This window comes from Corvus moneduloides, chromosome 14, assembly GCF_009650955.1.
Source record: "Corvus moneduloides isolate bCorMon1 chromosome 14, bCorMon1.pri, whole genome shotgun sequence".
Classification (NCBI taxonomy): domain Eukaryota; kingdom Metazoa; phylum Chordata; class Aves; order Passeriformes; family Corvidae; genus Corvus; species Corvus moneduloides.
The window spans coordinates 45469-70025 of NC_045489.1; the positions used below are offsets into that span (position 1 = coordinate 45469).

Consider the following 24557-nt stretch of genomic DNA (forward strand, 5'->3'; position numbering starts at 1 on the left):
GGTGCCCAGGGGCAGCTGCCCTCCTGCAGAACTCCCGCCTGTGGTGAGACAGCGCTGGAGCCTAAGGCTAAAGGGAAAGAAAAAAAACGGGAAAGAGAAAAAAGGGCAAGGCCACTGTGCTGACTGCCCCCGTCCCCTAGCGGACCCACCGCCCTCAGGGCCCGCCCAGAGGCGGGAAAACACGACCCACTCCGCGCCCTGAGTGCGCCCGCGCCCTGAGCGCGCCCTGAGTGCCCCCACTCCGCCCTCCCCAGGAAAGGCTCCCCTCCCTCCCTCCCTGCTCCCCATTGGCTTCGCCGTTCCCCGCGTGACCCACCAGCGCTCGTCTCATTGGCTACATCGCAAGGTAAAGGGGCGGGACGGGCGGAAGGTACGGCAGCGAGGGGGGTGGTTGTTTCCGGTGTTGTGTGCGTGCGCGCTGGGGCCCGGGACGGTCGCGGCGGCCGCGTGAGGTACGGGGTTGTCCGCGCGCGCTCCTGCCACCGAGAGGGGCGGGGTGGGCGTGCCTCAGGCGGCGGCGGAAAGAGCGCGGGTGCCCAGGCCCAGTGAACGGGGCAGGATGAGCGGCAAGGACGGAAACGAGGAGTTCTACCGGCAGCTGCAGCTCCAGCAGCAGTACGAAGCCAAGCCAACCGAGGGCGAAGGCGAGGGCGAGTCCGACCCCTTTACCTACGTGGACCCGCGGACGGGGCTGCTTACGAGTGGGACCTGGAGAAGAAGGCCTGGTTCCCCAAGGTGGTGTGGGAGAGCCCCGAGGAAGGGGGAGAAGGAGGAGCAGTTGATGCCGGAACTCGTCGGTACAGAAGTGTCCGCGTTCAGCCACATCGTGTCTGCTGCGAGGTCTCAGTAGCACCAAAACACTCATTTTTACAGGCAAAACCACGGTGTTGTCTCCGTCTTTGACTGGCTGCGCTGTTGTGAGGAGCTGTGTGTTGCGTGTTAGCGGAGAATCCGTAGAGTTCCTCGGGCCTGGGATGAAGTCACGGTTATATTTGTGAATGTTGCTCGGGGGTGCCTGGGATGTGTTTAGGTCTCTGTCACAGTAGCTGTGATCTCTTTGTGGGCAGTCTAGAAATGAATTAGTATTTTACGAGGTCTAGATGAAAATAGAGTAGTATTTCCGTGTTTTACTATTATCTGAAAATTATGTCAGATAAGCGATGTGTTGTTGTATCTCTTTCAGTCTTAGAAATGCACTTGAAAAATAAGTGTTTTTCTTAGTGGCACTCCACAGCATGGAAATATATTACACCTTTTTTTTTTTTTTTTTTTAATTTAGTAAATATTTTAAGTATAAAATATGATCTTTGCTGTCGATAATATGGCTCTTCAAGGGGAGAATGAACATAGATTTAATATGTTGAGCCAATCTACTGATATGCAAGTGAAATAGTAGTTTTTGTTATCATATAGCAATGAGTGAGGGCAATTACTTAATTTAATATTAAGACATTTTATGGTATTTTATTTGATGGATGTAACGTGTCAGTTCTAGCTTGTGACTGTGAATTCATTGCAATTCAGAGAATCTGAGTGAGAGTGAAGCCTCTGTAGTGCCAAGTTTGTGTGTAAACCTAGGAAGGTGTCTATGGAGCAGATGGCTTATGGAGGGGTAAAAATGTGAAAAAATCCAGACTCACAAAGTGGAGCAGTGGAGAAGTGAGTATTCCTGGCTCCCTGTAGGTGCTATATCCAGTAAGCACCAGTAACCTATAAGAGGGTTCTTCCTGTTTTGATCCCATTTCTTCCCCTTCTCACCTCTTTTGAAATGTGTCTCTTCTCAGTAGCATTTGTCTTTCCTAAGTGCTTTTCTTATCTCTTCTGTCTTGAGGAGGAGATAACATTAAGGGTTGGACAGATTAAATAGAAGCAGCAAAGTTCATTAGTAAATATGATGTATAGTAGAAGTTGGTGACCTATCCATGACCCATAGTGCTGCACAAAGATTCTTTACCCGGCTGGATGTCGTAGTGTTTTATAGTGTTTTTCAGGTTACTTCTTTTGGTTGATGATTATTAACAGAATGTTTTATCCAGGTAAACTGAGGAGACTGTTGTAACCAGAAGCTGTACTTCATTCTCCACGAGCAGTAATAAAACTTTTAATCTGTTTCTTGACAAAAGATGAAAATATTCTGACTGCTCTAAGTGATCGTTATCTACAGACTGGGATTGCACTGCTGCTCTGCTTTGGGAATACAGTGTCTGCTGAACTTGCGCTAAAGCATATTTCACAGCAGTGCAAAAAGTGAATGATACTAATTGCCAGCATTCCCCAGAAAAATTTGGAGACAATCAAATATTTTACAGAAGCAATTTTAACCTCGTTTATACTTAATTTTTTTTCTTTCAATGGTACTGTATTAATGAATACCAACTTTTTTAGTGCTTCACAGACATAGCATCACTGCTTTGCGTCACTTGCTGTGAAAATACAGACACTGGCTGTCATCTGCAAGCACAGGGTAATCTGTTCTTCATTTGGTTAATCTATTCCTTTCCGTTTCAGTGGGACCAGCAGTTAACTACATGCTCACATGTCCTGTAGTATTGTGTTTCTTTTCCCTATAAGCTTAATCACCCCAAACTGCTTGACTGTGTGGTGTGCAGGTAGGACTGATTTCTCTGTGATGTTCTCCACCAGAATGGGATTGAAGCCCCAGTAACCAGTTTTGTGAGTGCTTTGTTTCTCATAGTCATGGTATGATAGAAGTTCCAATAAAAGCTGCTATACGTGTATAAGCTTCTCTGTGCTTGCAAAAAAAAAACATTTTAAAGTGAAGTAGGTGGTAATGGTTATATTGGTAGGATGATAGCATGTATGCAAAAACATCTTTGTTACTGAGTGGCAAAATTTGATAGTCCATGGTAGGTAATTTGCTAATAATAAATGGAGGTTTACACAGAATGCAGTTCCCACAGAAACTGCAAAATAATCCTGTTGCAGGTTTAATCACTAATTTACCAGTAGGTTCTCTGATGAAAATTAATAATGCTGTTCACCAGGAAGTATAGAAGCTTCTTAATTCTCTGGATCTCATCAACTGTGACATTAAGGATTTGCTAAGATTGCTAATGTCAAGTATAGTGAACCTGATTAGAGCACAGTCTTCTTTTCTTCAGTAAACTTAGTTGTACTTTTTCTTTCTCATGACGTTCTGTTATGTCATACCTGTAAGAGCAGCCATTTACATTCTTTATTGAGGTGTGTGGCAAATCTTGTTTAGCCTAAGAGTTATTTTGTGCTAACCTTTAAAGTTATGAGGCTCCATGGCATCTTGCATTATTCCTGACAAGCCTGTTACTGTCAATTTTGCATTTCTGATCTGTCATAATGAAATTTTAGAGTTGAAACATCAAGTTTCAAATCACTATGGAAGATAAGAGATTACATTTTCATCACTGACACTTGAAATTGCTCTCTTACAATAGCTTAATGGCATTAAGTTTTGTTCCCTTTTGAATACAGATGAAGCAAGTGCAGCACAGATCAGAGTCAGATAAAATTTTCAAAGGTCAAGGCTCAGTTTTGAGAAAAAATATTTCAGAGTGTGTAACTCAGAAAATACTTCATAATGCAGGGATGCTGACAAATGCAGCTATGATGTACCTCTTTGTGTGTGATTGCTAGTGGCTGGAAGTACTGGATGTAATTTATGGGGGGGGGGGGGGGGGGTTGACTGCTAAAACATAAGCATTGGCCAGTCTTATATTTTATCCAAATATAGTCTCTCTCTGGAAAAGAGCAAACTAATTCTTTATCTATTAGTGGGATATAAAGTAAAGCCCGTTGCCTTAGAAGCAGTGTGTTAAGATACATCTCTGGTTAAGTGCAATATTTACTGCCTGTCAGCATAAATATAAGTCATTTCTTGAAGTGATTCCATGAAAAGGCAGATGCCTGCAAATGTCAGCCATTCATCATCTGTGGATAAGTTGTTGGCTTACCATCAGTGTTGCTTTATCTCTTCACCATGGCCAGGAGCACTTGGTTTCTGTCCCTCAGGCAGATCCAATTCCCATGAAAAGCAGAAAGCTTGGTTTGAAAAATGTCAGAACTTGTGAAATGTTTGTGTAAAAATTTCTTGTGCTGTATGGAATTTATCTTCGTCTAGTTCAGGTAATGCGTGAACTGGTTGTTCTTGTTGTGTGTATGGCTTTGCAAAGATCATTTAAATAGTTTTAAAATATTGTTATTTTCTATGTTGACAGATTAGAAAATAACCGTCACCTAATTAACGTTAAAATACAAACCTGAATTTATAGTTCTTTGAAATTTTATATTACTCTTCCTAATTTCTTTTCAGATAACGGAAGATTTCCTGGCAACCTATCATGCCAACTATGGCTTTCCATGCAGATGAGACAGACACGTCATCTGCTTCTGGTTACAGCCGTTGAAAGTAAGCAACCAGTAAGTTCTAAGACATCAGGAACACAACCATCAGCAAATGAAACAGGACGAAAACAACGGATCCAAAACAAAAATCAGAAAAAAGGAAGCTAGAGCCAGGTAAGTGACAAAGCACTTCCCTCTGTGTAGGCTGTGACCTGTATTGTGCTGAGGAAAACTGGCAGTTGATTGTTGTTATCTGGTACAGCAAAGATAAGGTTGTGCTGGAAATTTCCAGAATGGTTCTAAATTGTATGGTGCTTCATAGGTATTCTCCTGAATTTGTATACAAGGGGGGAAAAGCAAATTAAGGCATGTTCAAAGTTTCCCTGTGCGCAAGCAAAAAGTCTTACAAATCTGATGGAATATAAATGTGTATGCTCCCATGTTTAATATATTACCATAACTGAATTAAACTCTTGTGTTTAGGGTGGTTTCATGTTGAAGAAGACAGAAACACAATGTTTATGTGACAGGTAAGTAATAGTGTTTGTTTATCTACTTTGAGCTAAAGATGGTAAAAGGGACTCATATGTGTCTCTAACATTATCTATTCAGTCTGTCACCTTGCAGGCTACTTAATGTTGTGTTCCTGACTGCATAATGTCTTTGTGACCTTTAAATTGCAGAAAGAAGTAGAAGGGACGTATTTCATGCTTTTATCTGTTACATGAGGTATTCTGTGAGCTGTGTCAGCCAAGTCACTAATTTATTCTTTTATTAGAAAAATAATTTCTGCAGGCTTTTAAGGGATAGGATAATGACAAGTTTATAATGAGATAGGGCCTCAACTATACGCATTGCTTAATCTATAATTTTCATTTGCTCTAACAAATAATTATTAGGTAAGAAGGAGGAAACAGTAAAAAAGAGTTTGCAACAGTGAGAAAGTAATGTGAAAACTCAGATGAAATTATCTGTGCACTTATTATGGTGTTTCTCTACCTGTTTTGGATGGTGGGGTGCTATCTCTAGATGTATATACTTAGGTACACTTGGTGGTTGTGAGCAGTCACAGGAGTGCACATACTTGCATTTTCAAAAAATCTTCAGGCAGGCCAAATTAGGATGGGACATCCACGTAGTTTTCTCATCCATTTTTGGTTTTTTTACTTATCCTCAATTCAGAGTTCAGGTCTTAAAATCTCTATACATAATCAGTTACCTCTTTTTATTGGATTGTGAGTGGAGGAAACAGTTGTCTGTCTGTTTATAGGTTGTGTTCTTATGAGGTTTTTTTTTGTCTCTGATACCTAGAGGTGCAGTAGAACTTGAAGCTTGGGCAGGAGAGTTACATTTGCAGAGGCCTTTGTGTCCACTGCAGTGTTGATGACATATGTGACAGTAAAGCTCTAGGTGTCCATATCAGGGAGCACAGAGATGTTTCTGTGCATCACACCTATTATAAAGTACAAGGATTTTCAAAATACTGGTATGAAGTAATGTGTAGAAGGTAAAGCCCAAGGGCAGTGGTTTCATGCAGTGTATGTAGAATGTCCTTTATTTTGATATCTTTCATTTAAAGAAACACTATGGAAGATTTGTTCCACAGAGGTTTTTTTTTAAGAATCGATCATACTCAGGCCTTCTGTTTGAATTTATTTTGCAGGTTTGCCTCCAGATATTACAAAAGATGAATTTGTACAAGTCATGTCAAAATGTGGTATCATCATGCGAGATCCTCAGACAGAAGAACACAAGATCAAACTGTATAAAGATAAGGAAGGAAATCTTAAAGGAGATGGCCTCTGTTGTTATCTGAAGGTCAGTGGTGCACTGAAATGCAGTTTTTCCTTACCAGTGAGGCCACATATGGCCACTGTTTCAGAATCACATTCAGAAGATTCTTGAAATCTAAAGCATGATTTGGAATATAGGTGTCTGTTTTAAAGATTTACTCCGGAAATGCCCACTTACCTCATTTGTTTCCTCTTACCCAACCCCACCCTCTGCCTGGAAATGGCCATAATACCTGCTGAACATGTCTCTGCATGCTCCTGTCTTGGGTGCCAGAGATTATGGGCTGAAGTGGGGGGCTCCTCACCTTTTACTTTGAAAGTATGCCACTGTGTAATCAAGAATACAAAAACAACGATCCAGGAAGGAACATACTGTAGTCCTGTATTTAGAGCTTTTAGTCGAGAACTGGTTTTGGTTCAGAACTGTGCTTTCATTCTTTATTAAGCTATAAAGTTTAGGCTGCAGTACTATTTCTTGTGTTTCACTTGTGAATCATTTGGAAAGTTGGTGATTGCAAGTGCAGCCTGCTTTAGTTCTGCAAGAAGCACCAGGCAGTACTAAATGAAATGGCATGTAGTTTGTGCTATTTTTGTAATTGTAGTAGTTAGGGCTGTGGAGTGCACAAGCATAAATACAGTCTTCACTCTAAAGGACTTTTAGGAAAACATTAAAAATTACTTCAGAGTCTAAACATCTGCCATTCGTGCAAAAGTGATACAAGTTTTACAGGGAATCAGTCCCCTGAAATCTTTTTATTCTTGCTTTTAAGTTCATCTGCTTGCTTGGATATTGCAGTTTAGTGTCTGTGACATATTTGAATGAAATATATGCAGCTGCTTTTGGAAGTATTAATCAATTACAACAGGAGTGAAGAAATACTATGTTTTGATCAGGAAAGCGTTGCCAGCTATGTGTCAGAGGACATCAGTATGTTTTTTCAGTGACAGGGACTTGATTCTTAGCACAGTATACTTAATGACATGTTATTGCAATACAGTTCGACTTTGCCATGTGCTTTAAAGTTTGTGCTGTTTATCTTCAAATAGAGAGAATCAGTTCAACTTGCTTTGAGGCTTCTGGATGAAGCAGAAATCCGAGGCTATAAATTGCATGTGGAAGTTGCAAAGTTCCAACTGAAGGGGAGTATGATGCAAGCAAAAAGAAGAAGAAATGTAAAGACTACAAGAAGAAGTTGTCTCAACAGCAGAAGTTTGTATTTTTTATTTCAGTAGAATATTGCTTGAGTTCTAAGTGCTATTAGTAAAGTGATGCTTTCTTTCAAATACAATGCTAAGTTATGCCAAAATTAAAGTATTTCCTGACAGTGCAATAACTTAACTATTGCACGTTTAAGGGGATGAACTCCTAGATTAAGTGTTGATATAATTAACTTCTTTGTGATTCACACATTGAAATAATATGTAGGGAGCAGTGGTGCCTTCAGATGTAGAAGAAAGTACTATGGCTCTGGGGAAATAAAAGACTCTCTTCCTCAGTGGATAAGAGCATGCAAGTCCTGTCACAATATCTGGGCTTACTGCTGGAAGGTCATAATACTCTGGCTGCTCACATCTATTTAGTGCCATACTGCAGTAGTTGCAAAGGGCAAGAAATGCTGGCTGCCACAGGAGCAAATACTAAAATACCTCTGTAGATTCCCCCAGACATCTCTCTCTGCTATAAAATATACTGGGGTTTGAGTTCATTGCTTTTGTCAATTTAAAATGTTTTTCTTCCTTTTGGAACCAAGAAGATGCAGATTAAAGAGGAAAAAAGTTTGAATATAAGACTTTTGATATTTTAATGAAAGCAACATTCCACTTAACATTGTAAATAGTAATGCAGAAATGTTTTCCCATAGTTAAAGGGAGCAAAAGCTACTTGATATCTTATCAATTAAAGCCAGAAGTAACTTGAAATGTATCTGCCCCAAAGATACACTGACAGTTCTTGCTGTAAGAAGTCTTCAGTGTGTAGGCAGGTGTATGAAAATTATGAAATTGCATTTGATAGCAATTAGTGTGAATAAAAGGACTGTGTTCCTTTTGAGTTGAAGAGCATAAGTTACTTGTAGAACTACTCTCATTGGAAATCCAAGTTTTCTTCAGCTAAAGTAGCAGCTTTAAGGAGAAACTTAAGATTCCCTCCCCCCCTCCCCGCCCCCCCCCCCCCCCCCCCCCCCCCCCCCCCCCCCCCCCCCCCCCCCCCCCCCCCCCCCCCCCCCCCCCCCCCCCCCCCCCCCCCCCAATGTATGATCTTGAGATTTGAAAGTGTAAGTAACGTGTGGGGGTTTTTTGTAATAGGATATGAAGTAGGCGTTTCTCTGAGAAGTAAGATTTGATGTAGGAAGGCAAAGTCCTAGAACAGATGTGCTGGGTTACATGACTAGTTTATGTTAGTGGCTCTACACTGGGGAACAAAATACATCTTGTAGTAATGCCTGTATAAGAGTCAAGGTGTTCTTGCATGTTCTTTTAAATAAAAGCAGTTAAATTTTACCAAGGGGAATAGTGGATCTCCTTTTTTACAGAATAAGTTAGGAACAAATGGTAAAACACTGACACTTTAGTTGTAGTTGTAGTTGAAAACAGCTGGTTCCTTTATCTGAGTTGCTATTAGGAAGGAATTAATACTTCACAAATATTTTCTCAGTATTTTAAAAAATACTTTACTTTGAAAAATTATTTATATTCTCTCTATGAGCCTTTAAGTACCTTAAAACCTCAAATGCTTTGTAGGAGTAGTAAACCTGGCTAATTACTGCATTTTTTAGAAGAATAACTTAACTCTTTGTGTCAAAATATATGGTAATATATTGCAAGAAATGCCAAATTAACGATTTTTTTTCAACAAATACTTGTAGAAACTGAAGAGAGCCGCAACAATATCTTCTTACTGTTGCTTCATTTCATTAGACAGCTGGATTGGAGGCCGGAGAAGAAAGATGGGGCAACTCGAATGCGGCATGAACGCATCGTTATTATCAGGAATATGTTTCACCCCAAGGACTTTGAGGTAGGAAGATGCAGTTTGCTTCTGTAGATTGTGCTGTTAAAAGTTATCATTGTCTGAACTTTCTGCTGTACAAATTGTAGCAAAATTCTAAGCAGATGAAAATAAAATTAAACTTGCTGTTTGGGAAGGATGTTCTCCTGTGCCAAACATCTGCTTTAAATTCATTCATCTCTCTGCAAAAGCAAGAAAAAAATGTTGGTAAGAATGTATTTTTCAAATCAGGGCTTTTCACTGCCTGAAAAACGTATATATCTGACAATATTCCTTTCTGGGATCAAAAGAGGAGTAAACAACAGTAATTGTTAAAATGGAGAAATGAGCACAAAAAAGCCTTATTAACATGTAGTATTTATTAAATTCAAATAAGAGCTGTCTGCCAACTCCCAGGTGGCTTTGAAAATGCTGCTTAACAGCACTTAATTTACGGACTTTTAACAGACTGGCAGATGTGTACCACTGATTATGGAGCAAAAATAAAGCTGAAAGAAGTGAGTGCTTGTGTTTAATTAAAGCTGTGTAATTGCTTTGTAGGAGGACCCTTTAGTGCTAAATGAGATAAGAGAAGATCTGCGGACAGAGTGTGAAAAGTTTGGTCAAGTAAAGAAGGTTCTCATATTTGATGTAGGTATTTTTACATGTTGTGTTGGCAGAATTGATGTAATGTGCAAAGGTGCAAAACATTTAGGCTGCTTTTAATGAGTGGAGCATTTATTTGGGTGTGTTTATTTCATGGAAACTTGACTTAATCTTTCAGTACTTTAAAACTTTTGGAACTTAATGTCTAAGCACCTGTCTACTTCAGCATATGTGAAGGCAAGCTAACTCTTCCCAGGAGCTTGGATACATGTCACAAGTTTGAAAGTGTATGGATACATTATTTGTAGCTAAGCTAGCTGAAATATTTTTTGTTTTCCGTGTTCAAAAATTGTGTTCTGTGTGCCAGTAGAAAAACATATGGAAACTTTAAAACTTAACTTTTAAAATACAATTATGTATGATCAAAATGGAGCTATGTCCTGATTGATTTTATAAGACAATCTAAAGGGTATTGGAATAAATACATTAGTTAGAATATTATTAAATGCAAGTTGCCTGTCCTTACAGAGGCACCCTGATGGCGTTGCTTCTGTGTCATTTAAAGAAGCAACAGAAGCTGATCTGTGCAAGCTGACTCTAAATGGAAGGTGGTTTGGTGGCCGTCAGCTCAGTGCTGAAACATGGGATGGTGTAACGGATTATCAGGTAGCCTTTCATGGTTCTGTTTTATCAAGTATGTCTTCCAAACAGTAAATCTGCTTGAATTCTAGGAGTGATTGGCATTCTTGTCCCCATACCCTTCCCCTGCTCATACTTGCATTATCTTGCTTCTCTTCAAAAGCTGTAGAATGTCTCCAAAAATCATTCTCAATTATTCAACTTAGCAGAAAATTAGAGGACCTGTTTGAGTACTTAGAGGATTAGCCACTGGATGTACAGATCATTAGCTCACAGTCAGCATTGAGATATTTCTGTAATACAAATATTTGTTTAATTTTATCTTGTAAATACTCATTTTGACAAGTATGACTCTGTAATGATGTGTATAAACACTTCTTTAACAGGTGGAGGAGACTGCAAGAGAAAGGGAAGAAAGGCTCAAGGTGTGGGAGTCATTTTTAGGGGATCCTGATGCAAAGGAGCAACAGACTACATCTGATTCGGATTCTGCGTCAAATGATGTTAAACTGCCCGAAGGGAAACAACCTCCAGAGGTTAATGACACACCTAAGGAGGATGCAAATGATGAAGCTCATAAGAGGGAGAATAGTGATGAGGGTGTTAATGAAGATGGAGCTCCATCCACAGACAGCAGCCTTGCAGGCAGTGATGGTGAAGCTGATACATAACACCTTTAATACTTTCTGAAAGCATGATTTTTAGGGTGATGTTTGAGTGTATCACTTTCTTCAGGGTGACTGTTGACAATATTCATGTGAATATAGGCATATTAGAATGTCATCAACTGTGTGCTTTGAAGTTTTCATTAAAAGCAGTATTTAATGAGGTTCTAAAAGTTTGTATTAATTGGCTGTTCAGGTAAAGAAACTCAAGTTGCCAAGAATGCAGTAAAACTCATCAGGCTTCTTTTGTTCTAGCTATGCTTGTCAGTGTTTCATCATGTGTGTGAGAAATACGTTCCAGCCCTTAAGTTTATGTAACTATGTGTAGCTTCAGTAATGCAAAGCTTTTACAAGATTTGTGGATTGTACTGTTTATTTTCCTGTACCCCTTGGAACTCAGTATTTCAATAATGTGTGTCCTGATATGTTGGATCATTTTATGGAATAGGTGCTGTGATACATATAGGGTGAATGCATTGGATGCATTGCTATGTATTAGATGGCAGATGATGAATAGTATCAGGTCACAAGCTTAAAGAAAGTGGCAGACAGTGTTCACATAGCAACCCTAGGGCAAACTGAGTGAAGATAGGTTATTAAATCACAGCATTCAGCAAATTGTTTTTTTCCTTTCCCTGTTTAGATCTTCTGTTGATGTTGGATAGAGGCTGGAATTATGTCAAGGAGACTAGAAATGCATGAACACTCATATTCTAGGCAGATTGGTCTTAAACTCTCATGGTCTGTATGCAGTAGGTATCAAAATAGGCTTTGGATTTTTGTGGTGGCTTTATTAGTTCTTGCTTTTATATTGGAGTAAAGAGTTTTTGTTTAACTTTGTTAGCATGATGAATGTGAGTTCTCAACATTTTAGTTTAGCTCTGTGTACTCTTCACAGTGGGGAGGATCTTCCATACTTCATAAAATTTAAATGGCAGCTCAAACTACAAAAGTTAGTATATTTTAAAATACGCTTTCAACTAATGCTCTTATATGGAAAAAGCAAATGCTAGTCCTCTTCAAAATATTTCTGAAAGCAAGGACTTAAGAGATAATCTAACTTAAGATATCTTAATAAGTGGCAGGCTTTCAAAAATAACTGGTTGGAGCTGTTTTGGACATAGTCATTCTTAATTTAGAATTCCGTTATTTTGATAAGTAAGGATAGAAGAACATGGGTTTAGGCACTAAACAATTAAAAATTGATAGCATGCTGTTCATATGGATCGTTACCAGTACACATTTGCAAGGATGATCTTTTGAATTTTTTAAATTCGTATTGGATTACAAGAAACTATAGATGTTAATTCCTGTATTTCCATCACGAGGTAATCAGAATACTCTGAAAATGTTATTTTCAAACTTTGTGCTCTGAGATTACCATACAGATTTTTTCCTGAAGTCTATATGGTTCTCTAAGTTTATTTTGTTGGGTTTTTTTAATATATGTAGTCAATATGTGTGGGTGACTATGCCAACCAGAGCATCTCAGTTGTCAGTTGCCACTGTGGTTATAAATTACATCTTTTTGTGACAGAAATAGCTGTCATATTTGAATTCAGAGGTTAAAAGTCTGGGGGCTCATAATACGCTAATATGACAAATTTCCCATTTTGAGTTGCATTATAAAGAAGAGATACAGCTCTCGACAGCTAAAATAAGTCCATTTTCTCATCTTTCCAAGTGTGTGGACCGTGTGTTTCAGCAAAGCAGGTGTTTGAAGAATTCAGGGAATCTGGAACACTGCCTGGTTAGTAGCTGCACATAGTGGTATATTCAGATACGTTTCTGGGTTGTGTTGATTCTGCCTTAGTTATTTTTATTGGTAATAAGCACCACAGACCTTTGAGAGCTGGAAGTGTTTGCATATGAGGAGTGTAATTCAGTGTGGTATTTCTTTCAGTGCTGCTTTTTTCTTCCAGCTTCTAGACTCCAGTCTTTAGATCTCTTACTCTTGTGTTTTGTTTGCTTTTTTTTTTTTAAGGGAGCCCATTTGTGTAACACTACACAGTTAAATCACCTGTTTTACAGTAGAATGACAACTGATATAGGGAAACTTGTGGACAAATATATAAAACTTGTAAAGTTCTGTGAAGCCTTATCATGGTATCAGATATGGAAAACAAGGTTAGTGTTAATGTTTGAAATAAGACTTTGAAAAATAAGGAATTATTGTATGTGCAGTAAACCTTCCTCTCTCCAATTAATGTACAAATTTGACTGGCTTGCTGCAGAAGTCCTTTCTTAGTCCTTTCACCTTCTCCTTTAGATTTCACACTAAGGTAGAGTACCAACAAAGACTGAGACCAAATGCTTTACTGGCTTTCCTATTAACTAGGATTATTAAAAAATAAAAGCTCTTTTTCCATGCAAATACAGTGTTCTCAAGTGTGGCATTATACTCAAACTCATATTTTCCTTTTGTCTACCTCCGTTTTCTCCCGAGTAAAATGTAAAAAATATATTTTTATAATCTATTAATTGAGTTACTGAAGCATTTAGTAGTCCAGAGAGAGGTTAATGCAGCTGTGACTCTTTTCAGCAGATTTTCATTGAAACCAGATTCTTCAGATGTTTTCCTTTTTGAAATTATTTATGAAATTACTTTGAATTTATGAAATTTTTATAAATCAATCTGAACAAAAATCAAAAATTTTCACAGGAGTTAAAATTGCTGTTTTGAAGTATGATTATGAAATTCTTATAGTATAGAGCAGTAATGTTTAATTAAGAAATTTTAACAAATCTGAACTAACAGAGTTGCTTTTTAAATGCACACATTTTTCTTACTGATCAGCATCATACGTAAAGTGGTAAGAAATTAAAACCTTAAAGGAATTTTCACTTTATTTGTTCTATAATTAAAAGGGTTTTCAAATTACTTTTCTTGCTCATTAGAAGTGACAAAAACAACCTTCTTGCTCAATTTCTAAGGGTTTTTTAAGTCCCGTTCCAGTATACTGCATGTTCCTCCATCCCTCTGCTTTTGGTGGGAGGTTCATTTTAAGAGAATCTGTCTCCTTTCCTCTGTATACGATGAAAACAGTAACTAGCAGCAGGCTGAAACAATTTGTGGATAACTATTTTTGCTCAGTTTTGAACTAGAGAAATAGTTGTTTCTACCAATTCTCAGTGTAACAAAATGGATGTGAAGCCACTTAAATACAATACGACAGAGTATTAACTGACCCTTTAATATAATTTCACAGAATCACTTTCTGAAGCGTCCAAAATCATTGCTTAGCTTCAGGATAAATTGGTAGTTTGCTTCAGAATCAAATGCCGTTCAGTGGTTTGCTGAGAAGGAATTTTTATGGGGTTACAGGTATTCACCAGAGATGATGTGGTTTGAGGCGCATGGCCTCAGAGGTAGACACCTGGAAACAAAAAGCCTCAAAATAAAAGGCTTTCTAGAAGGCTTTCTCTTTTTTTGCAGGTTCTCGAATGTTCATATACAGGTGTAAAGAGAGAATTAATTTCATTTTGCATCAAAATGTTTATCTGTTTCTCCTACTGACTTTTAAAATTTTTTTTAATTGAATTTCAGTCCCTTGTACAGCTTAGGTTTTGTATAAGGATTGCAATTCACTTAAAATCTTTAGTATGTTAAATGCAGTGCATTTTAGCTAAAACATATCCTAGACATTATTCAGTTAAGGTTAACCTATTAACAATTACAAATAATTAATTAGCTTAATTCACTTAATAAAACTTGAAGGTGTTGGATGCTTCATAGAAACCCAAACTTGCCTTTCTTCAGTATTCATACCTTGAATTCTTGAACCTAAACCAAACCAAATTTAGAAATAAAAAATTTAAAATGCATTCCTATAGATTTTAATTGGATTTTAACTTCTTGTTTTTATTTCTGCATTTGAGGAAACATACTGCAGTATGGTAAATGAATGCTGTGAGTTGTGTATTTGTGTTGATTTGACTTGTGTGTATTTCAGAGCTCATTATAGTTTGACATCTTACTGTCAGGATACTCTGAAAGTTCTGTAAAATATTTATAGAATTATGAAACCTTTTGCAGCAAACTGGTTTTTTGCTCATTCTGTAATATGAAAGTATATTGTTAGATTAAGCTTTTCAGTAAGTAGACTTGGAATTTTTTCTGACAGGTGATTTTTTTCAATAAATTAACCGTTTTCATTTATCCCTTAGAAAAGAAACATTAAAAAGCAAATGGTATTTGAATAATATCTAAACTTGTGATAGCATCTGAGAATACCCTTCGTTTGTCTTCAATTTGTTTCTTAAAGGGGTTGTGTTTTATACTACCTTTTTAATAAACAAACTCATGAACAGAACAAGTCTTTGCTGATTAGTTTTAAGATAATGTATTTGTCTTTTTTTCCTCAGTAAAAGATACCATAACATTTGGTGCACAGGGGCTTCAGTTTATAAAGCACATGTGTTAACATGCCAGAGCTTCCAGCTGGACCCAATAGACACACTGCTGGAACTGTAAGTGGGATATGGTATTTGTTTCCTGTTTATGGGTTTGGTCTCAGCCTTCTTCCTGGCTTGGGTGTTAGTGGACCTGCGTGGAGAGAAAAGGAGCAGGAGGGACCGCTGCAGACACTGTAGTTAAAATTGAGGTTGTGAAGATGTTTTTAGTAAGTACAAGTAATTAATAAGGACAATTTTAATTTTTAGTATCAAAGTATTTTTAAATTTTTTTTTCGTCAAAGCTTTGACAGTTTGAATACTTCAAAAGCACTGGAAATCAGTCATTCAATTCCTGTACTGAAGAATAGGGATTATAATCCCATTTTACCCTGTAGTATTTTCTAGGAGCTTTAAACTGGTGCCATCTTAACCTGAGGAGAGCTTTAACTGCCAGCATGAGAAGAAGATCTCAAATAAGGTCTTGAAAAGCTTTAGCAGAGGAAATGTCTGCCATGTGAGACAGTTTTGAAAAGGGGGTCAGAGAAAGAGCCATGGAGATGTTGAGGGCACTTGCCCTGCTGGTGGACTGAAATCCAGTCTGTCTCACAATGAAAATGTGTTTATGCAAACAGTGTGTCAATAAAAGACTAAGCACCATCACGAGAACTCTCCCAGCCTGGTAGTTAAGTTGTTCTGGGAAGGGTAGAGGGTGGATTCATATGTATTTAGGCAGAGGGAATTGGATTGTGCTCTCCAGCTTTCTGGGTGAGTAAAAAAACTCCTAAGGTACTCTATAAAAGACATAATGCAAACTCTTTCCTGCTACAGCCCTTACAGAACAAGAATTTTTTTTTCCTGTGGTTATTAAAACAGATCCAGCAAAGAAAAGAGAGAAAATTGGTTATCCAGTTTATCTGGGTTGGAAACAGGTCATCTTTTTCTCACAGGTGTTTGTAGTTACCAACTTAATAGTAAATATTCTGTAACATGGCATAGGAAAAGTCCTTTATCATCCTGGCCAAGTTTGGTTCTCTGCCATAACTTGTTTATCATCTTACTCCAAACTTTTCCGAAGTCCACACTGTCTTCTTTATTGTGTACACATTGTCATAAAAAAAAAAAAAAGCCAAACAAACCTAAACCTACTTACAGTCCTATTTTCCTCATTCCTGAAACCTCCTAACCTGGTTGACTTGTTGGAGTGCATTTCATGCATTCTTAGCAGATAGGCTGAAGGAAACGCCTCGTTCTGCGCAGCTGGAGGCTAGAAAGTGTGGGGAGCTCATGAATGTGGCTTGTCTTCTGCTGCAGTCACTGCAGTGCACTCAGAGCTGGCCGGGCCCAGAAAGACTCCCGACCTGCTGGACACAACATGAGTGTCCCACATCTGGAAAATCTGACTGGCGTGACACCGCTGCTGACAGTGAGTTAAGGTAGGAGAACTCACCAACTTCTTCAAATGTTCCCTTATTTGAGGAATAACTTGATGAGAGGGAATGCCTGCTTGTTAAATTGTGGCTTAATACTAGGGAGGTGGGAATTTTTTTTGTTTTTACACTGGTTTGAGCTACATGAAATCCAGAATGAAGAGTTCCCTGTCAGATGCTCCAGTGATGGGAAATCAATACTGCTGGCAAGGGTGGGGAATGTGAAAAACATTGTAAAGTATTAGCTCTTGTGGTGAGCTGTCAACAGCCACCACTCTTAAGCCTGTGTTGACCATGGGTCCTTGTCCACCTGAGGGAGAAATAACTTGGACAAATATTTGCACTATTTTGCCACTATTAACCCATTCTGAGAGTAGTGTGATATGAGCTGGGTCCATTTCATCCTGAGCTCCACTTCTACTCTATTTTGACAATGGTTTGTGGCAGACACAAGTTGGAAGGATTTCTGCCTTTTGCAGACTTTGTGCTGGATGATGGAATAATGGGAAGTTCAGGTAAAGAAGACTACAGTGTTCCAAATTTAGGTCCTGTCTCCTGGGACATTTAGAATCTTTATGTGCATATGATCACTGAGAGGACTGAGGTGTAACCTAGGTTATACCCAGCCTACTTTTGGCTACTTGTTGGAAAGCACAAGAGGTTTTTAAGGGAAACAGTGGAAAAGAGATATAGGGCCTTTTTTTGTTTAAAATATATTATTTTTCCAGCGTTGTAATTGGTCATAGTCATACAAGCTGCTGCACATGAATAAACTATGCTAAAGGAGCCCAGAATTAATGTCAGGAGCCAGTTATGCATGTTAAAGTGGTACAAAGACACAATGGCTTGTACTGAGTGAAGAACAGGAAAAGTGATCCTCTAGGCCAGCGCTAATGCTTTCTAAATTGTATGTTGATGTGTAGTGCTGGAGCAGAATAGGAAGAGCTGCTTTGCTTCTTGCTGTCAGTATGACTCCTTGTCCTTTCTCAGGCCATCTGCTTGCTCATGTCTTTGCCAAGCTTTCACTCCTTGGGTTGGAATTTTCAATGGCAAGTGTTGGCCCCCAGCTGAGCAACCGTAAAGTTCCTTAACCTCAACAGCAGGATGCTTTCTAAAGCAATACTGGGAAAATCAGTGTCTCTTCCCATGCTCAAAGTCCTTCCAGTTGGGTGGCTGGGTTGTGCTAGTTCCTGCTTCCCCTCATGGGCCTTGGGAAGGTGGCTGTAAATTGGGAAGAAGTGTTTTTTGGTTTTAAGTTTTCCGTGTCTGGGAAAGCTGGGTCAGTTTTAAAGTTGTGAAAGACTGTCTTCTGAATCAGATGACTCTGAGAGTGTGGCCTTGCAGTCCTATTCCCACTGCTGTGTTTAGGTGAATCTAGGAGGATGGAACTGGAGCAAAGCAATAGAAATCCTGAGATAAGGACTAAGGACCTCTCGAGTTTGGACATGAGTTGGCAGGAGTAACTCTTGGTGGCAGGAGATATGGGTTGGCTGAGCAAGTAACCATGAAGCAGGGAGAAATGAACAGAGAACATGGAGGGAGATGGAGGTAACAAGCAAAGCTAGACATGGAAGCAAGTAATAAACATGGACAAGAAGTTTGTAGGTGAAGGCTTAAGCATTAAAATGGGGATAGATTATGGCTTGATAACCTTCATCCTCATATTTCTTAATATCTGGATACTTGTTTTACAGCCTGAACAGTTTTTTTCATGTGTAAGAAAATTCTGAGAAACCATTTGAAGGCACTCTTCACAGGCACTTCAGAGTATCCTTTGAGACAAAAATTAGTGCAATGCTAATTGGAAAGCTTCTGAGGACTGAGGGATTTATGACTAGGAAAGAAGTCAGATAAATGTGTTGAACTAGGTTAAGCAGTGCTGTGTATTGCAGGGTTAGTTGGATGGAAATACATACCTAATGATTCATGAGGTTTTGTGCAGTACAACTGGCTATTGGCTAAAGGTTTCCCTGATGTCTGAAAAGTAACAGCTTTCCTTTTGCTACCAAGGTAAATCAATTATGCTGTGCAGTGTCATGAGCTGACAATGAGACTGGAAAATTGAATAGAAACAGCAGGCACTTCACTGCATTTGTAACCTGAGCCTTGCTAAATATGATTTTGATTAGAGCAGGACTTGTGAGCTCTGGCTGGGAACTTGCTCCCTTGCAGCCAGAAGCTGTACAAGCACATGAAAACAATGCTTCTCCAGGGCAAGCAGTGACATTCCTTGTCTTACTCTTACCATATCTGGCAGCAGAGATTTTTAAAGAGAACAAAAAGGAGTCTTATAGTCTTCTGTTGACTTCCTGCAAACTATTTTGGTGAAGTTCCTGCCTTGAACCTGTAAGTTCTGGTTGACCCAGAGTGTGTGTTTTAGTCTTGCTCCAAAGTTTTAAGCAGCTGGCAGACCCACCATGTTCCTACTAACTTGTTTCAAACAAGAAAAGGTTATTTCTTTTGTTGTTTGGTTTTTGGGTGTTTGTTTTTTTTTTTACTTGAATTTGCCATGATTTAAATTTCCAATAATTTAATCTGAATGTCTTTTTCTAACAGGTTAAGCAACTAATTACTCTTAGAAGTCTTTTTGTTTTGGAGATCTGTGCTGACAGTGGTCAAGGTACTTCAGACTTTACCTTATCTAAAATTATTATTTTAAGTTTTAATGTAGTATAGTGAGGTTTGGGGGTTTTGTTGGTCTTGTTTTATTTGTTTTGGGGTTTTTATCACTCTATCATTATGTTTTTTGAGCAATACAAAAATCAGAATTGGACAAAACATCTTGATAAGTTCACCCTGAACTTCGTTCAGGGATTGTGCCACCTCTGAATTATTTTTTTAAGTGTTTCAGTTCTTCCAGCACAATTCCATCATGAGGGTACATTTGCACAGTACTTGGTCCTTAGCCCAAAATTATAAAGTCAGGGTGAGAAATGACAGCTGGTGGATAGATGTGCCCATTATGCCCAAGTATTTCATTTTAGAAGTATCTCATAAGGAAATCAGGAAAGAAGAGGTGCATGGAAAAAGCAGAAACACAGAGAATCTAATCCTACTAGTAAGTGTTCTTCTGGCCCCTACCATTTTTGGGATGAAGCTGGGCTCACCACTCACTAGGCACTTGAAGTTGAATATTGTCTCTTTGACCTGTCTGGTTTTTTTGGTTTTGGTTTTTTTGTGGTTTTTTTTTTTTTTTTTTTTTTTTTTTCAGGGACTGTTGGCCATAGAAAATGGAAGAAACAAGGAAGCTCTCCCCAAAGCTGAATAAAAGCAAAGAGCCTGTGAAAACAGAATGGGGATCTCAGAGCGTCGTGTTCACCTATTTCCAAGGGGACATTAACAGCATGGTAGACGAACATTTTTTCTAGAGCTCTCAGCAATGCCCAAGAACCCCAAGATCTGAGCACAAAGCACAAGTGGTGAGACCGTTGTCCTGGAAAAATGGTGAGCTCCTCTCCATATATGAGCCTGGTGTTGGATGAGGGTGACTGGCTTTCATTAAGGAATTTAAGATCCATTGAGCTTAAATTTGGAATTGTGTGCAAACAGAAGGCAAGAAAATCATGCTTGTAAAGCCCTAGGTTATGTAGCTGGGACTTCCTGGGTAAATCCCTGTGATTGCTGGAGTGCTTCCCAAGCTCTTCCATGGGCCTGTGGCAGGACTAGGTCATTGTTCTCCAGCATCATTTTCAGCCAAGTTTCTCCATCACTGCTGGAAGCCAAATAAGTGCATTATGACTTACCTTATCATCTTCATGAAAATATATTTGTCCAAGCTTGCAACTGTCAAAAACCTGCCGAAGTTGGTGGTTGTGTAGTACACATTTAATACTTAGTAGAAACTTCGGTGGTAGTTTAATCTGCTTTTACTATGAATTGTGGTGATGTTTAAGATAAGCAGCACTAAAGTGATTATATATTTCTGTAAAAATGAATATGCCATCTGGTAGCATTCCCTTAGAAGTCCACTGGAATTTGCCTTGGGAAAAAAAGTAAGAATTGATGAGACTTCAGATGCTTTTTTTTCTCTTTTTAAGTAGACAGCATGTCTCCCCATCAGTGGAATTTCTCTTCACATTGCTACAGACCATATCCGTCATCTTCTGCAACAAGCATAGGCAAATTCTGCTCTGAATTTTTCTGCTGCTGGTGTGGTAGGCCAGTTGCCAGCCATCATCTCTGCAGAGTCGTCCAGCTCAACCTGCAGATTTATGGCCCTTCCCTCCAAGTGGAACTCCCAGTGTCACCAGTTCAATGTATCCTCAACCCTCCCTGACCTGCATGTGGCTGATGAGCCGATCTCTGACAGGAAATACAGTTCTCTTCTTGGCCTTCTGCAACAGGAAAGATGCTTAGCATCCATGCAAGAATGCCACCATGAAGCAACACTCAAGTTCTGCTTGTTTGACTGGACCTGCCAGGTTACAAAATATGAGTCAAAGTTCACCTCCTGGGGGAGGTAAGAAAATAACCTTACTATCACTTTATTCTTTCATGGCATCTGATGTAAAGTGACATCTCTTCCTAGCTTCTCAAGCTGGATCCAACTTCAGGCAAACCCACAGAAATCTTTTACAGTAGATAACCCTGATATGTACTGTGGTACTTGAGATCAATTAGCCGTATAGTATGGGTTAATCAAAAAACGCTGCGTTGCCTACTCACACAGTATTTTACCTTCTGGCTTACATTGGGGAGATATTTTAAGTGAATATAAGCTTTATTCAGTGCTATCACAATCTCTAATACCCATGGGTATTAGGTGTGGTGTGTACCACACGCCCCTCACTGGGACCAGAAAGGGCGTGGCCAGGAAAGATCCACTGAGCAGCCTCTCTCACTGTGCAGCTGTTAATTATGTTCTGACTACAGGATGGGAAACTGCAGCCCTTACCAGCATGGCCTGGGGTTTTTCTCCCTCCAGTCTGTCTGTAGCTGGAATGATGAGGGTACAGGGGCTGGTGGACCAGCCTTGCCTTGCGTCCTGGCTAAGAGCTCCCTGCCATGAGGCACGCTGCCCTGCCTGCCAAAGGCTGTGTCTGCTCCCTGCAGATTTCTCAGAGCTAATGAAATTCATAGAGTGATGATCGTTGCTTGTTTATTATCCACAATTACTAGGAATCCCAATACTAGGTACTACCAGCACACAGCAGAAAGATACCTGAAGTTCATTTATATCCCCACAGTGTCTAGATCTGCTGGATAAAATTGCTCCCTTGTGAGTAATTCTGCCTTTGAGAAGCTCTCTGGGGTCAGACTTCCTGGCCAAAGCACTGATGCATGTTGGGTACATCTGCATTGCTGTTCCTGGGCGTTCCCCAGTCAGGCAGCTTGACACTGGTTTCCAAGAAAAAGGGTTGCGGAATTGCTTAGGGAATCTGCTGAAAAAATACAGTGCATCCTACCTGGTGCTTCTAGACAAAAAAGATCAGGCATGTGAAGAAGCAATCCTGAGGCTTAGGTTTCAAAAAATAAGCAGCTGTGAAATATCTCCTGGTTACCCAGTTTTGAAACTGCATCAGCAGGACTTTGGCAGAATGTGGGCTAAAGACTGCCTGCAGATACAAACAGGAGTTTATCTACGGTTTATCTATTTTGAGGATACAACGGAGCTATGTTGTTATGAGGACCCCTGACTGTAGGTGTTTTGTTAACTTTACTACTGCTAGAATGTCTAATGCCTGTCTGTGTCTGTGCATGGTAAAGGGAGAATGTCTGTATCTTCAGCTGGAATGCAAACTTTCTGCTCATGGTATATGAGCAGAGGTTTTGTGTATGTGTCGCACAGGCATTCACCCTAGACTTTGTGTAGCTAATGAATGTGAGTTTAATTAAAGACACTCTCTGAACTGGGATTTCATTTAAGAACAAGGTAAGGTGCCCTCTTCCCCCAAGGGAGCAATGTGAGCCTATCAACACTTGGGAGCCCCAGGAACTGACTCATTCAGAAAAAGAGATATTTCATGAAATTAGTTTTGTGTTGAAAACAGGGAAACACTGCTAAAAACAGTGGACTTTTTTTCCCAAAAATTCAGGAAGAAAATGAGTGAGGGAAAAAATTGAAAAGGAAATTAAAGAGCTCAGTATTCCCCAGCCATTACCAATTAAAGTCTTTGCTTTCAGGACGTATACAGGGCTTTTCTGAATATTCGGGAGCCTCTAAACACCACACATGTAACACTATCCTTGTGATTATCAAACAACCCAACAAGGATCGATAAGAAGTGGCTGGTCCATGTTCACAGGAAGTCTTTGGCAAATCCCTAGGATGTGTGCATTTAGTTTGGCTGTAGGAGTCCCTGTTTCTTGGCTCTATCTGTTAAATATACTTCTTGCTCTGTGTCATGTTTAAGAACAGCTGATATTTATATTTCTGGAAGTGTATGTTGCTGTGCCAGACCAGCACAGAGCTCCTCAGCACCTGTGCTATAGGCTGGGCTGCAAAAGCGCAAGGTTTCTTTAGTAACTACTGTCTACTTTTAGCTCTGTGCTGAATCTCTGCTCATTGCTGGTATTTTTAATTTTTTTTTAAGAGAGGAAAGCAAGCTCTTACCAAGGCTCAGAAAATCCCAGTGTAAGTCATGCCACTGCAGGTGAGTAAAGAAACCAGCAGGTTTGGAACAAATCAGACAGCAGCCTTGCTTATGCATGCGGCATTAAAGATGCTTCCTTGTTTGCTTCCAGACTGTATTTCAAAAGCTTGTTTTTCCCCCAGATAGAACCACCACCCCCCATAACTACATTAACAAAGAAGAAGAAAAACATTATATTAAAATGAGATACATTTTTTTTTTTTAACCCCATCTACCTTAGTTTCTGTGCTTATACCATCAGGCTGCCATTTCACAAAGCGTGTTTTGCCCTCACTGTCCAAGTTTCAGATCCCAGAAAGATAGAACAGCCCTTGCATTGTACCTCAAGCACTCATGTGGTAACACCGCTGCAGTTTGCACCAACAAACCCACCATACTGCTGGGTGAGTTGTCCTAAGAAATTATTCCCAAAGCATTCAGGCTTCCATATTTTTATTGGTCTCTTGAGACTGGTCATACCCCATGTCGGTTCTTTGATGCGAAGTGTTTTGCGGATACTTTGAATGGGTCATTCTGGTTATTCTAGTAAGGGCTCTTTTGCACCAGACCCAAAGGTGCAATTTTGTTTGCGTGACGTCTTAAGAGATTGTGAGGACTGTGCTTGCTGTTTGACTGTCCTGATGCTGCTGTATCTTTCAGGTATTCAGATTCATGACAGAAGACGAGATTTGTACTTCTAGCAACAGAATGTTTCTACTTTGTTGGGAAAGAGAAAGTTATTTCTGTGGACTTTTATTATTTGCAACTGTGAATCAAGATGAAATGAACTGCAGCTATCTATCCTGTGTTTTTCTCTCAGCTGGAAGAATACATGTACTATTTACTGTTTGGGGAATGACAAAATAATCCTTTTCTATACAGTAAATAATTTCTAATGTTTGTGGTATTAACCTGACAGTATGTTTGTTGTGGTGATATATTGTCTATTTAAGGCTTTTCATGTAGCCCTCTTGAAAGGATTCCTGCACTTTTTAATCTTTCTGTGTTTATTCATTTACCATCTCCTGATACGAAGCACAGTTCTTATCAATGCAGCTGATAACCGGTAAGTGCAGGGATGCAGTTAGCATAAATTCAATGCTGCAGCTTCTTAGCTTGATTTGATATCTCAGTAT

The 24557-nt window shown here is 39.3% G+C and overlaps 1 protein-coding gene across 1 annotated transcript; it reads left to right on the forward strand.

Annotated features, from left to right (window-relative positions):
• Positions 1-409: 409 nt before the first annotated feature.
• HTATSF1 (HIV-1 Tat specific factor 1) lies at positions 410-24337 on the forward strand. Its single transcript, XM_032123691.1, is given in 18 exon segments — positions 410-680; positions 683-735; positions 4307-4348; positions 4350-4388; positions 4390-4459; positions 4462-4512; positions 4822-4855; positions 5976-6156; positions 7179-7266; positions 7269-7341; positions 9048-9147; positions 9679-9768; positions 10252-10389; positions 10749-16855; positions 19406-19907; positions 20061-20293; positions 20890-21308; positions 23383-24337. Coding segments are annotated over 14 exon segments (1365 nt in total). The 5' UTR covers positions 410-559; the 3' UTR covers positions 11034-16855; positions 19406-19907; positions 20061-20293; positions 20890-21308; positions 23383-24337.
• Positions 24338-24557: the final 220 nt, after the last annotated feature.